This window comes from Dermacentor variabilis, chromosome 7 (genome assembly GCF_050947875.1).
Source record: "Dermacentor variabilis isolate Ectoservices chromosome 7, ASM5094787v1, whole genome shotgun sequence".
NCBI classification, from domain to species: Eukaryota; Metazoa; Arthropoda; class Arachnida; order Ixodida; family Ixodidae; genus Dermacentor; species Dermacentor variabilis.
In genome coordinates, this window is record NC_134574.1 from 126,511,653 (window position 1) to 126,524,747 (window position 13,095).

At 49.0% G+C, this 13,095-nt stretch overlaps 1 protein-coding gene across 1 annotated transcript in view; it reads left to right on the forward strand.

Annotated features, from left to right (window-relative positions):
- The first annotated feature begins 468 nt into the window (after window positions 1–468).
- LOC142588844 (phospholipid-transporting ATPase ABCA3-like) overlaps window positions 469–13,095 on the forward strand; it is a 125,278-nt gene continuing 112,651 nt past the window's right edge. Inside the window, exons 1-6 of the mRNA XM_075700663.1 lie at window positions 469–579; window positions 1,717–1,834; window positions 3,185–3,339; window positions 7,134–7,289; window positions 9,630–9,802; window positions 12,446–12,659. Coding sequence (XP_075556778.1) covers window positions 469–579; window positions 1,717–1,834; window positions 3,185–3,339; window positions 7,134–7,289; window positions 9,630–9,802; window positions 12,446–12,659 — 927 coding nt within the window. The remainder of the gene's footprint in view (window positions 580–1,716; window positions 1,835–3,184; window positions 3,340–7,133; window positions 7,290–9,629; window positions 9,803–12,445; window positions 12,660–13,095) is intronic.

Here is a 13,095-nt window from a genome sequence, read left to right on the forward strand (position 1 = left end):
CGTCCAAGCGACTACTGTAGTTCAATAAAGGCAAGTACCACCGAAAATATTTACAAAAAAATGTGTCATTTTCTCCGTTTAATGGCAGGACATTTGATATTTACTCCAAATCTATGGGGAAAAAAAAAAACCTGTGGCCATTATACTAGCATATATGGTAGTCAAGAAAATGAAAATGCCAACTATGTTTGCGACGAAGACAGTTGTGGGTTGCTATGTTCTAGGAGCTCATGACAGTCGGAAGCAGAAATAACTCGGCTGTCTGAATTACCCATCTCAAGGACTAGAATCATATTATCTGCAACAGGCTACTTTTAAAAATTCCATAAAACTTAAAAATTATCACCCTGTATAACGTCTTCGACTGACCTCTATATTAGCAATTTTCACTGTGAAAAAACTTCGCAACAACTTCGCTGTAAAAAAAAAAAAAATCTGTTTCCTTAGCTCGGTTACTGGCTTCCGAGGATGACCTTCGTCCCAATGCTATCGACATCAAGGGGAGGCGACGAGCTTCTTAACTTCGAAGCCGAACCCACGTACCAGGCAGTGGCTGTGGAACTCGTCAACGCAAGCAAGGTATTACGCCGAAGTGGCGTGGCATTGTCAAATCGGTTTCACACTGTCAAACACTTGTGTACAGACCTTTAGTCGACTGCCTTGCCCTCTGGGGGGTCTGATAGTGCCCTTGAGGAGTCCGCAGATTCTTCAAGCAGGCTATTTTGCCTTTTTGAAGACTTCTTTACGGCAATACGAGTCTATAGATTGTTTTGTGAAGCTGTGTATACAGCCAACAGTCATGCCCTGAATTTGTCTGTGAACTCTATCATGGCTACTTGAAGATAAGTAGCCCTGCTTACCTGCACGACCTTACGAGACATTCACCACGCACGAGTAATAGTAAAATTGTCAAATAAACCACAATTCACATTCAGTCTCAGAGGTATCCTTTGTTTCCAGCCGCAACAGCCTATTGGAACAAGCTACCGGGGGTACTCGTCTCCTCTACATCGGTTGAGTGTTTCGTGAATGTTATTACAGACATCAACTTTGGTATATAACATGTTCATAATACATCACTGTACGACATATATACTTATATTTTATGATTAACCAAACCTAATTTTTCTCTGATATCCTTGCCTTGCACCCTTAACATGCAGTCTATTGTATTGCATGTACGCTTGTTTTTCACTCCTGCTTCGGCCCTACAACCACGGCCTCCAGTATATAATAATAATATAATAATAACGAATACGGATGTAACTAACAATTGGATTTAACGAATTAAACACAAAACCTTTCTCGCCTACATCCATGTGTAGTGATCGTATGCTTATAACAAATATAGCATATAATAAAGGTATTTTTATGTTGGGTACGACTTCGCTAAACGAGGTTTCACTGCAGGCTTTCTGTTAGCCTAGTCAAACTTTGCTACTTGGCATGGGGTCGTACAAGGAGCTATTTATTGACGTCATCGATACAGGCATATTGCCGTACAGTCAGCCGCTTTATCTCGCTTTATACCCGTCATCTCGATTCGCTCATCCCCAGCAGCACAGTATGCGTGGGTATACGCTCACGTATACGTGAGTGCATATGTGAGCGTACAGGAGTATACGTGACGCGACGCGTAACGCTGCGCGCAGACGAGAGGTGTCGTACGCACGGAGATATGGCGCGCCAAGGATATGTCACGTGACGTGTACGCAGGACTACGACGGTGTGGTTGCCGTGGACGACGTCTGCCTGCGAATCTACACCAACCAGATCACCGTGCTGCTCGGGCACAACGGTGCTGGGAAGACCACCCTTCTCAACATGATCACTGGTGAGACGATGCGACGAAAGCCCCTATACTCAGCATTCAGTACTTAATAACCGCTGGCTCGGAGTGGTATCTCGAACAGCAGCAGAATAGGTGTTGTAGGTGTTGTCGAAATTCACGTCCCGGCGACAGCGCCATCTGGACAACAGACGCGGATTTCGAAGGCTATGTTTTTGCCCGCTGCATGCCGCGGAAACGATTTCAGGAGCCAAAAGCACGTCATAGACGTCAGGTTTTGGACACCACCTATAGAAAAGGAGAGGTGGAGCGAGAGAGAGAGAGAGGAAGTGCGAGACAGAACCCATCTACCATGATTGTCGAACTGATTCGAAAGCTTGAAAGTGTACATTTGTTGAAGCGAAGATGTTTATATAGATAGCGTTGTTGTTTCATTGCACGATTCCGTAAATAAGTCTTTAACCATCACATTTGTAGCGGCAGCAAAAGTGGCTATGCATATATATGTGTGTGCGTTGCCTTCAGCGGCGTGATCATCGGCGGGGAATTGTGACTCTCCCCTCCAGCAGCGGCCACAGAGGGAGAGGGTGGTGGGAGAAGTGGAGGGCTGTCTTTCCCGAGCTTTCCATCACAAGCCTTCGGGATGCCCCCAAAGCTCTCGCGAGATGGCGCGAGCTCCCCAAAGAACTATGATTGGTCGGCGTGTGGTGACGAACGCACCCACGCTAGCTCGATTTCACGAGAGCATGCGCGCTTTGTATTGGTGCCTTATCTGCGCTGCAAGTCCTACCCCCACACGATTAACCAATCGCCACACGGAAACGCGCGTCCAGAGATGTCGGGTGAATGTGTGCTGACTGTGGCAGCTGATGCATCAAAGGACAGCGAAAGCTGTGTACACGAGCGACTTCTCACAGTCTTCGGAACTACTGAGCGTCCTATTTGTTGGCGGTTCTTTAATGTCATTCCATCAGCGACGCCGGCTACGCGCGCTCGCCGACGCCTGGTCGCATGGTCATCGGGCCGCTTAGGGGGCTTCCCACGTCCGCAGCGCTGCGGGACAACGCCGTCGGCTTGCACCTATGCAGCCGTCCAAACTCCTAGCTGACTTCCAACGTAAAGCCCGTATAACGCAACGTGCGCAAAAAAATAAATAAAAAGTAACCGATAACTGGGTAAAAAAAAAAAGACGCGAATGTACTTTGTTGTCGATTCAAATGAGACATAGGCGAGATAACACTAACCGCCGTTAATGTAATGCCTACGTACATCACAAAAGGCTCCACGCTTAAAGCAAACATTAAAAGAAAGAAAGAAACGTGCTACAGCTTGTCCGGTTTACAACTCGCCCGTCTACGGCTCTTTATTGTATATACATGTATACTTATCGCGCAGGTTTCGCTGACTGCACCTCGGGGAGCGCGCTGATTGGCGGCTACGACGTGAGGATCTGCACCCGCGACTCCCGCCAGAGCATCGGCTACTGCCCCCAGTACAATGTCTTGTTCGACGACCTCACCGTCGAGGAGCACCTCATGTTCTTCGCCATCGTACGTGCAACAAACAGCTGCGGGCACCTCGCTGTTTCTTTACAGCTTGTTCGAAAATGCGTATCCTTTGTGCGATTAACACGTTACCAGAAAGGTGTACGGGCACATACGAGGGACGTTCGGAAAGTAAGTTTCGTTATTTATTTTCGCACGGAAACCTTATTGCGCCCCCCCCCCTTACACACACACCGTGGCATCATGACTATTGCACTATTGCACTATTGCACTATTGCCCTATTTTTTCCGCTAGTCGCCACCGACATTGAGACATTTGTCGTAGCATACAATCACTTCGAAGAAACCACTCTGGTAAAAACTCGCTGCCCTGCGATGCAAGGTCTGAGACATGACCTTTTCACCGTACGCGGTCTGTAGGCGTTCATGGATGACGGACACACTAGTCTCACGTGCCCATTCATACCGGATAAAAAGCAGGCACTTCCATTGGCGACCACGCTGTCGGCACACGTCTGTCTGCCATCGTACTTGAATAATGTCGGGCACGCCGGTCTGCCGCGACTCTTTGGCGCTGCGCGCATGCGCTATTCCTCCTCTGCTGACACTCCTTCAGTTGCTGAACGAGCAACGGGCGTGGATCCTTATGGCGATTGTTTGTTTCACCTAGTGTACCTTGTTCTCTTTCTAAGAAATTGCGAAACTTACTTTCGGAACGTCCCTCGTATTGTATGATAATCATTTGAATATCTCTATTGGCATACTCTAAAACGGGGTGGCGACAAATAATCGCTTAGCTTGCTTAGGCTAATCGGGTTTTACATTCATTTATTGCAGTCTAGCATATTTGCCTCTTTATGCATTCTCTTTATTAAAACTTCTATCTCTGCACGGTAAGCTTTATTGCACTATATTTCTCTAAATTTCAGTGACACCTAACGTGCTCTAGATGCTTAAACAGGTCCTTGTGGCCGAATCCCTTATCTGGCGAGTACGTAGCATGCGGATAATCATCTGAAACGAATGAAATAAGAGACATGCGCCGAACCGTACCGCTGGTGGCCTTGTTTGGATTAAACAGCAACGGTCACAGGGTGGGGACGGATGGATATCCGGCCGGGATACTAACGGCTGTTGTTGGTGCGTGTATACTGCGAACGTCGTTTCTGATATACATGGTAAAATAATTTACACCCTTAAAAGTGAAAAGGGGTGTAAATGTGCCTAATTCACACCCTGAGGGTGTAGGTTATACAAATTACACCGTACGGGTGTGGGTTATAGACACATTTACACCCTTTTTCGCTTTTAAGGGCGTAAATTATTTTACAGTGTACCCCGCGTGTTTTTCTAGGGCTGTCCGCAAGCTTACTTTGCAAATAGTATAGTTCTGCCGGCAAAAACACCCCAGGCATGTATGGCGCACCATGCGCTTGAATCGTTGCGTAGAACTCGTATCGGACACCAAGCGTGCACAGTGTAAATCTTTGGAGTGTGATGAAATCGTGCAAAAAAAAAAGAATAAGTGACAACTCTATTTATTTAACCAAGAAAGCTTCTACATTTAGATCACGCGCGCGGTTTTGTTTTTGTTGAAGAAATTTGTGGACCCTAAGCCTAACCGTTGTGAGGATAATGTGTTTCCTAGCGCATGCTCTCAGAAATGAAGAGAGAAATCGTGTTATCCACCCAGCCCGAAGCTTTTAAAGAGACTGTGCGTTTTTCTCAGAAAGAATTATTTGACTCGCACTCGCGCAATAATATGCCCAGGACTGGGGATTGAGCCCGGGACCAACGCATTTGCGGGGCGGTGGCTCTAGGGTCTGAGATAATCAGTAGGCTCGCAGACCGTTCGTTAAGTAAACTATTTCGATTAGAGGCCGTCGCCAGTGCAACCAAGGCAATGCGTGAAGCGCGCTTAAAGTCTTCAATCGACACTAAAGGGAAATATATGTTGAGGTATAAAAGAGAATTACGCTTCTGCAATAGCGAAAAGCCACGTTATCGAAAAAATAGACATCTCCTATATCTAATAGACACATATGTACTACGCCGCTCAGTACGGCCTACAACGCGCGACCGGTTGGCCACGTGCTTTCACGTTGTATCTCACACTGAGAGCGATAGCATGCATATTGGGATTCCATGTAAAAACTCGCATGTTCCTGCATATACGGTACTATATCGTTATGGGGCATGCCCATATATCATGTACGAGTGAACTCGGTGCTGCGCTAAACTCGGTAGAGTGGAAGATGTGCTTGGAACGGATTAACGGTCTAATCAGAACGCTATTCAAACAGGCTCTTGGGCTACCAAAATGGACTAATATGGAGGCACTCTTGAGTTTAGGGGTGCATAATAACGTTGAGGAAATCATGGAGGCACACAAGTGGGCTCAAACAGTTCGATTATCCGGCACACACGCGGGACAGCGGACCCTCGACACCTTAGGTTATCGCCCAGCCTTAGACATCCCGCAACGACAGCGAATACGTAACACTATCCGGACCAAGATCATTATCCCCCCGCTTCCGAAAAACATGCGCACTGAAAACAGCGGTAGACGCAAAGCTAGGGCGGCGGCACTCTAGCAATGCTACAAAAACCAACCCGCCATATGCGTGGATGCTGCTCGCACCAGTGATGGTCGACACACCATAGCCGTCACTAATGGCGACGGACACACCATCAGCTGTGCGACGGTAAACACATCTTCCATGGAGGCGGAAGAGGCCGCCATCGCCATGGGCACCTCCATTCCGTGCACCAAGATTATTATATCCGACTCGAAAACAGCGATTCGTAACTACACCTCAGGTTTCATTTCCCCTCGAGCGTTCAGAATCATCAGCAAAAACCTCAATCTCAATCAATTAAAGTTGGTGCGGGTACCCGCTCATGCGCGCAACCCTGGCAATGAGGCCGCCCACCTAGCCGCCCGAGCAGCTAGTAACCGGGAGGTGGGCTTGCCCGACGGGATTGACCGACATGAAGGTGTCCACACCTATAACAATATGACCGTTTAATACCGCGAATCCAGGCGAATATATCCATTCCCGCACGGGACACTGACAAGGATACAGGCCACTAACCTCAGGAGAGTACAGACTAGATCTGTACTTAGTCCAAAAAGGCTAGCTGCAATGACCGGTGGTGAATATCCACCAAACTGCAAACGTTGTAGCTGTCCCCTGGCGGACCAAGATCACATCTTGTGGGGATGCCAAAAGAACCCTCCCCCGAGAGAACTCTTTAGGCGAGCTCCCTCACATGACGAGTGGGAGAAAAAGACCAAAACTTCCAACCCGCAAGACCAGACACGGTTGGCGGAATGGGCTGATAGGGTCGCGGCAAAGCAGACGCCACGCTAGCCTACACCGCTGGGAAAGAAAAATCCACCCACTTGACAATAAAAGTTTTCTCTCTCTCTCTCTCAAGCCGAGTATTAAATATTTTTTTTTTTTGCGAATGCCGGGGTTAGTGCTCCTCTTTTAGTGTCCAACCCGCGGTGATGCCCCAGTGGCTAAGGCGTTGTGCCGCTGACCCCATGCTCGCGTGTTTGATTCACGAAAACGCACTCGGGAACTAAGATTTACTTGCGGGTTAAGGAACCCCGGGTGGTCGAAATAATCCGGATAGCCTACCACTATGGCGGCCCTCATAAAGCACCGCGTGTTTTCGCGACGTTAGACTCTCTTGAGTATCGCTTAAACACTACAGTTATTGTGTTGTGCACAACAATGCTTCGCGAGCCTCTTTTCATTGGGTTGCGGCGTGCGCTTCGGGACAGTGTATTGCTTCTCTTTGAGGTGCGCTTTGCCCCGCTGCGCTCCCAGATCAAGGGCATCCCGCTGAGCAAAGTCCAGCTGGAGGTGGTGACCCTTCTGCACGACGCCAGCCTCATGGAACACCGTGCGGTGCTGGCCGCAAACCTGACTCCCGGCCTGCAGCGCCGCCTGTGCACGGCGATTGCGATCGTGGCGACTCCTAAGGTACGTGGTACCTGAAGGTACATGGGTGTTGGCCACTCCTCAGCTACGGTGCTGGTCACTCCTGAGGCACTGTGTACATAGTATATGGTGCACGGTGCATGGTACTCATCGTAACGCGGACATGGTATGTGGAGGCATGTGGTAATAGCGCAGGCTCCGGAATGAGGCATTTCTTGTTCGCCTGCCGTTGTCGTAGAGGGTGATAGGTGCATATTATTACGATATTATCGAGCGATGCTCAAGGGACGAGCCGCCGCGAGAACGCGTAACCGCGTAACCCGCGCTCTTCCGACCAGTTGCGCAACTGATGTTGCGGACTTCCTGCTGCATGATATCATTTTGATTCATGGGGCTCCGCGTCAATTGCTAACAGACCATGGCCGTACGTTCTTAGCCAAAGTCATTGACGACATCATGCGTGCCTGCTCAATACAGCATAAATTTACCACCTCCTACCACCCTCAAACGAACAGCCTCACTGAGCGTTTGAACCGCACCATTACAGACATGCTATCCAAATACGTTTCAGACGACCACCGTGACTGGGACCAGGCTCTACCTTACATTACCTTTGCGTAAAACTCTTCCCGTCTCCAAACCGCCGGCTTTTCGCCTTTTTCACCTCTTGTATGGCCGTCAACCGACGCTACCACTGGACGCTGTGCTTCCGTCCACCACAGCTTCAACTAGCGCTTATGACCGTGATGCTATCGCCCATGCTGACCATGCTCGCCAACTTGCGCGCGCTCAAGTCTCACAAGGCAAACAAAAGCAACGCTACGACCTCCTTCACCGTGATGTCCATTTTGTGCCCGGCACCCTCCTGTTGCTTTGGTCACCATCGCACAAAGTTGGCCTTTGTGAAAAACTCCTTTCCTGCTACACAGGCCCATATCGCGTGCTCCGCCAAGTGATCGATGTCACCTATGAAATCGTTCTAGCCACGCCCACTACGTCCTCCGCTGTGAAAACCAGCGACATTGTCCACGTCGCCCGACTCAAACCCTACAACTCTCCACGCGCCTTGGATATTTAACAGCACCATGACGGCGCTTTTGCCGCCGGAGGGTACTATTACGACATCATCTAGCGATGCTCAAGGGACGAGCCGCCGCGAGAACGAAGACGAAGTGGGTCTGTGCCCTTGGCGCGAGCGAGTGTCGGCCTGGCGGTCTAGCTCCAATGCAAATAGCCTGTATATAGCCTCCTTCATCTGTGTCTTTCCATACGTAACAATATCATAATCGAGCAGTTTATTCGCCAAGATATGTGTACCTGACGGGGTCAATGTAATGTGATCTGACAAAGTTGTAAGTGTATCCACTGAAGCAGGGTTGCTTAACGTGTCGAAGACATGGCGCAGACACTTTAGAACAACTAGACGACACAGGTCACAGGAAGGCACATGTCTTCTTGCATGCTGTCCCATGCTTGTGGTGTTCCTTCCCCCCACCCATCATAGCCACGAGCGGTAAACGAAGACAACGGAAGAGAGAGACGGGGCAAGCACTGTCGGGCAACTGAAACGTTATTAGAAACTAAACGCGTCGTATATAATTGTGAAGCATAAAGAATTGACGGCATCGGGAAATTATTGAAGCGTACTGAATTTTCACATAGCGTGTGTGTTTGTCAGCCGTCTGTTGCTACGACAAAGAAGGAGGTAGGATTCCGTAACTGCTCGTGACGTTTCGTTGTGATCTTCTGCATGACTAACCCGTACTAGTGGATCACCGTGGTTTTGTTTTTGTTGTTCATACTGTGTACGTCACGTTTCGTTTCGGATAAAGTTCCAGTTGCCAGACAGCGCTTGTCCCGTCTTCCTCTTCTGTCGTCTTCATTTACCGTGCACTGCTGTCATGGATAAGTTCGAACTCGCCTCCGATTCGCTATCCTAGCTCTGTTCTTTCACCATGTATTCTTCGAAGTACCCAATATTCCCGGTGCAATTACCAAACGTTACGGCATTGCCCGCACGTCCCTGTTAGGAGTTGGCCAAATCTTTTGTTCATGGTAAAATTGCAGCGTCGGACACAGGACGAAGCACACGGGCCGTTTACAAACAAGCTCTGTTTGTAAACTGCCTGTGTTTATAAACACGTGTTTGTGAACAAGTGTTTGTAAACAAGTACTTGTAAACAAGTGTTTGTAAACTACCTGTGTCCTTCGTCCCTTGTGCGCGCTGCAGTTTTACCACGAATAATTAACAACTCGATCCAACTTTAAGTTCTTTCGCAATTGTGTCGTATTGGTTCGCGCCAGAAGTGTGAAGAAACGCGCGAATTTTTTCTCTCGTCGTCGCACTGGCGATGTTGAACGGCGATCGAATCACTCTCCCAGTTGGTGATCCTGGACGAGCCGACGACCAACATGGACCAGGACGGCTGCCGCGACCTCTGGGAGCTGCTGCTCAAGCTTCGGCGCACCACCTGCGTGTTGATGACCACGCAGCAACTGTACGAGGCCGACGTGCTTGGCGATCGCATCGCAGTCATGGCCAACGGCCGCATACGGTACGCGCCAAGTTGTTTTTTCTTATTTATATACTGATTTCGCACGAACTCCGAGATCGGGTGGCTCGCGCGATAGAATGCTGAGCGTCGTTTAATCCCGGAGGCCATTCATTTCACGTCAAGTTTTAGACCAATCAGTACTGCGGAAACACACAAGGTGGAGGAAAGTTCGTGAAAAGTGTCGTTATCCATCCAACTGTAGCACAAAGCTACAAAGTTCCATCCCGGACCAGGACGAATTTATCAATTGCGAAGCTTTCATTCTGAGAAACCAGTATGGGTTTTCTTTGTAGCTTCGGACTACAGTCGGGTGGATGACAATACTTCCCGTTCACGACGACTCCCCTGTCGCAAAAATACGCCGGCATTGTTGTTATCCTTAGCGCACTGTATTTACTATGGTAAGAAGAATGTAGATCTTGTACCGTTACTAAGTCCCTCAGCCCTCGAGATAAGAGAAAGGGCAGGAAGGTGCGAATTAAAAGATTCTACAATAGGGTGATGTTGAGGAGTCACACAACCAAACCGCTTTCCTACCGCTTCCAACCGCTGTTGCGCCTATACATTTGATTACGATAACGATTATGAGGGCCCTCCAGGCGTGCTCCACAGTCGCTGCTGACGTCATGCAGTCCCGTGAATGAGACAGGCCACCACGCTCAGCCAGCTCGGCCCGCGTGGCCTGCGCGTCGAGGTCATGTGATCAATGCAATTGATAGAGCGACAGCCAGAGCTAGCCGAGAAGACTGTGCTGAGTGTCCTAAGTGACGCGATCTGCTGGATTACAGAGGCATGGCGCCGTGAAATTACCTCATAGCTTGTACCTTGCTGCCATACCACCCTAAACTTCGTGTAAGTTCGTGTAGAGTTAAACGAATCACTTGTCGCACATCGTCATTCGTCCGTTCGTTCTTACCTCAAACCACAATTGGCTGGTATCGCATACCACGCCCATTTCAATTGAATTAAACTTTACTCAATTTCAAGGACCTCTGCGCAGTCGTACCACATGCTTTAGACTACGGGTCATATGTGTATCATACTTTCGGGTTTACTCATTATGCTGTTAAATTGCTTTCGCCAATACTTATTCTACGATCAAATCGATATCACCCTGTACCCTTTTGTTTGCTGTAGCGCTTGTGTTGTGTAATAATCTTGCGTTCTTTTGTTCCTGCTTATTTTGGTACTAGTGAAACATATTGCTTCAGTGTACGTCACTCCTCCCCACCTTCTCCGTTATACCCTCCCGTCACCGGCTAATAAATAAATAAATAAATAAATAAATAAATAAATAAACATTCGGCAGAACCCATCTCAGGATGACTGTCGATGGTAATGAGTTTAGCATTGAAGCACTATGATAGCAACACAACGTATTTACTTATTGTCTTTGCGACCGGAAGCAGACTGGCGCGTCCTTTAGTGTACCGCCGTCGGAATACCTTAAATATAAGGCATGTACTGCAGCGGGACTCCTCTCGCGTCTTGGTTATGATGTATTGGCGCCACCTTCGGAACCGGCATTCTCTTTCCTAATAGGCTTCAGGAAGCTGCGAACACTCCGCCCGATCTAGTGGTGGCGTCGCGAAGCCTGCGCGTTTCCTCCGAAATGGATGGCGCGTCGGTGCTCCGCCAACGCTGAGAAACGCACCGTGCGGGAGCGGAGCTCCTCTCTAGCGTATATTTTTTTTCTGGGGACTCTGCGCCATCTAATGACGCTCCCAAGCAGTTCGCGCGTGGCCTCTTGAGACTAGATGCGTGGAGTGCCAGCATGTGCGAACGTTGCACACCCAATGGCACATGCGTACGCAGTGACCGAGTTGTTGAGAGGCTCATTGAAGAGCGGCACTCGCACCCAGTGCATTTGTGACGCAGCTTGCTGAAGCGTAGTGTTGCTGTCCTTGAGAAACCCGTGTTGAAGTGGGTTCGTTTCTGCCCAGCGCGAGATAAATTTCAAAGGTCTTCTAATGGTAGATTTCGCTGGTCGAAATCGGCTGGTCCAAATGGAGCCGGGTCCCTGTACTGCGCTGCCTACTGAACACACAGCGCCATCTAGTTCACCTCTGCTAAGTCCGCGCTCGGCATCGACTCGATTTCGCCTAGCGGCACACACCTACTGGCACATAATCAGTGATCCAAGTTGACATCAAAGAGGTTCGTTGAAAGAGCAGTACAGACCGAGTGGCACATACACATCGATCCAAATCACAGCGTCAGAGATATTCATTGAAGAGCGGTACACGCGCAGTGCCATATACCTATGCCGAATTCCCAGTGAGCCATGTCGGTGTCAGAGAGGTTCTTTGGAGAGCGGCACATAGATACACAGTGCCACGTATCCAGTGACTCACGTTGGCCGGTTTGCTGGCTTCGAATCCTGTTCTCTCAGCGCAGCAGCTCGACGAACTTGTCGTGCCTGCTGGAAAAAGATAGATAGATAGATAGATAGATAGATAGATAGATAGATAGATAGATAGATAGATAGATAGATAGATAGATAGATAGATAGATAGATAGATAGGCTCCGGAAAGTGCGTGAAGCACCCTAAGAATGCTAATCGCGTCAAAAAATGAATAAGTACAATTGTGCTTCAAAGTGGCACTCATATCGGATGGACATTCCCTCCTATACATGCTCAGGTGCTGCGGAGGGCCGACGTTCCTCAAGCAGCGCTTCGGCACCGGCTACCGCATGAACATCACCAAGATGCAGCGGAAGTGCCAGGTGGCGACCATCACGACCTTGCTGCGCAAGTACGCGCCCAAGGCGCGTGTCCAGAGCGACTCGGACAACGAGGTGGTCTTCATCATCGGCCAGATGATCGCCACCAAGATCATCATCGGGATGTTCAGGGTGCGTGCCTCCCGCTGCTTTTTGCCGTGCTCGGTGATCACGATTCCCACCGTTCGAGCGAAAGAACAATGCTCTCCAGGAACCCCAATTACAACGTCATTGAAGTCGGTTAGCTTCTCACTAAAAGGAAAGCACCTTAACCATAGATTTCAACGCTTGTGCCGGAATATATTTGAAAGCGAAGCATCCGGCAATCGGGTAATTAGACGCCGTGAAATTGTTAATCTTCTGGAATGCGTTTTGCAGCGTAGCCATTGATTACATGCATGCCCGCTAGGCGGGGACGTGCGAGAGCCCGCACCACGCGACCCATGCGAATGTGGCCGACACTGTCTCTGAGATCACCTGTTTTCACTATATGATGTGCGGAAGCGGCTAAGTTTACTATTGCGCAATTTCCAGGAGTGGCCCACTTTCTGCAGCTAAGGTTACTATA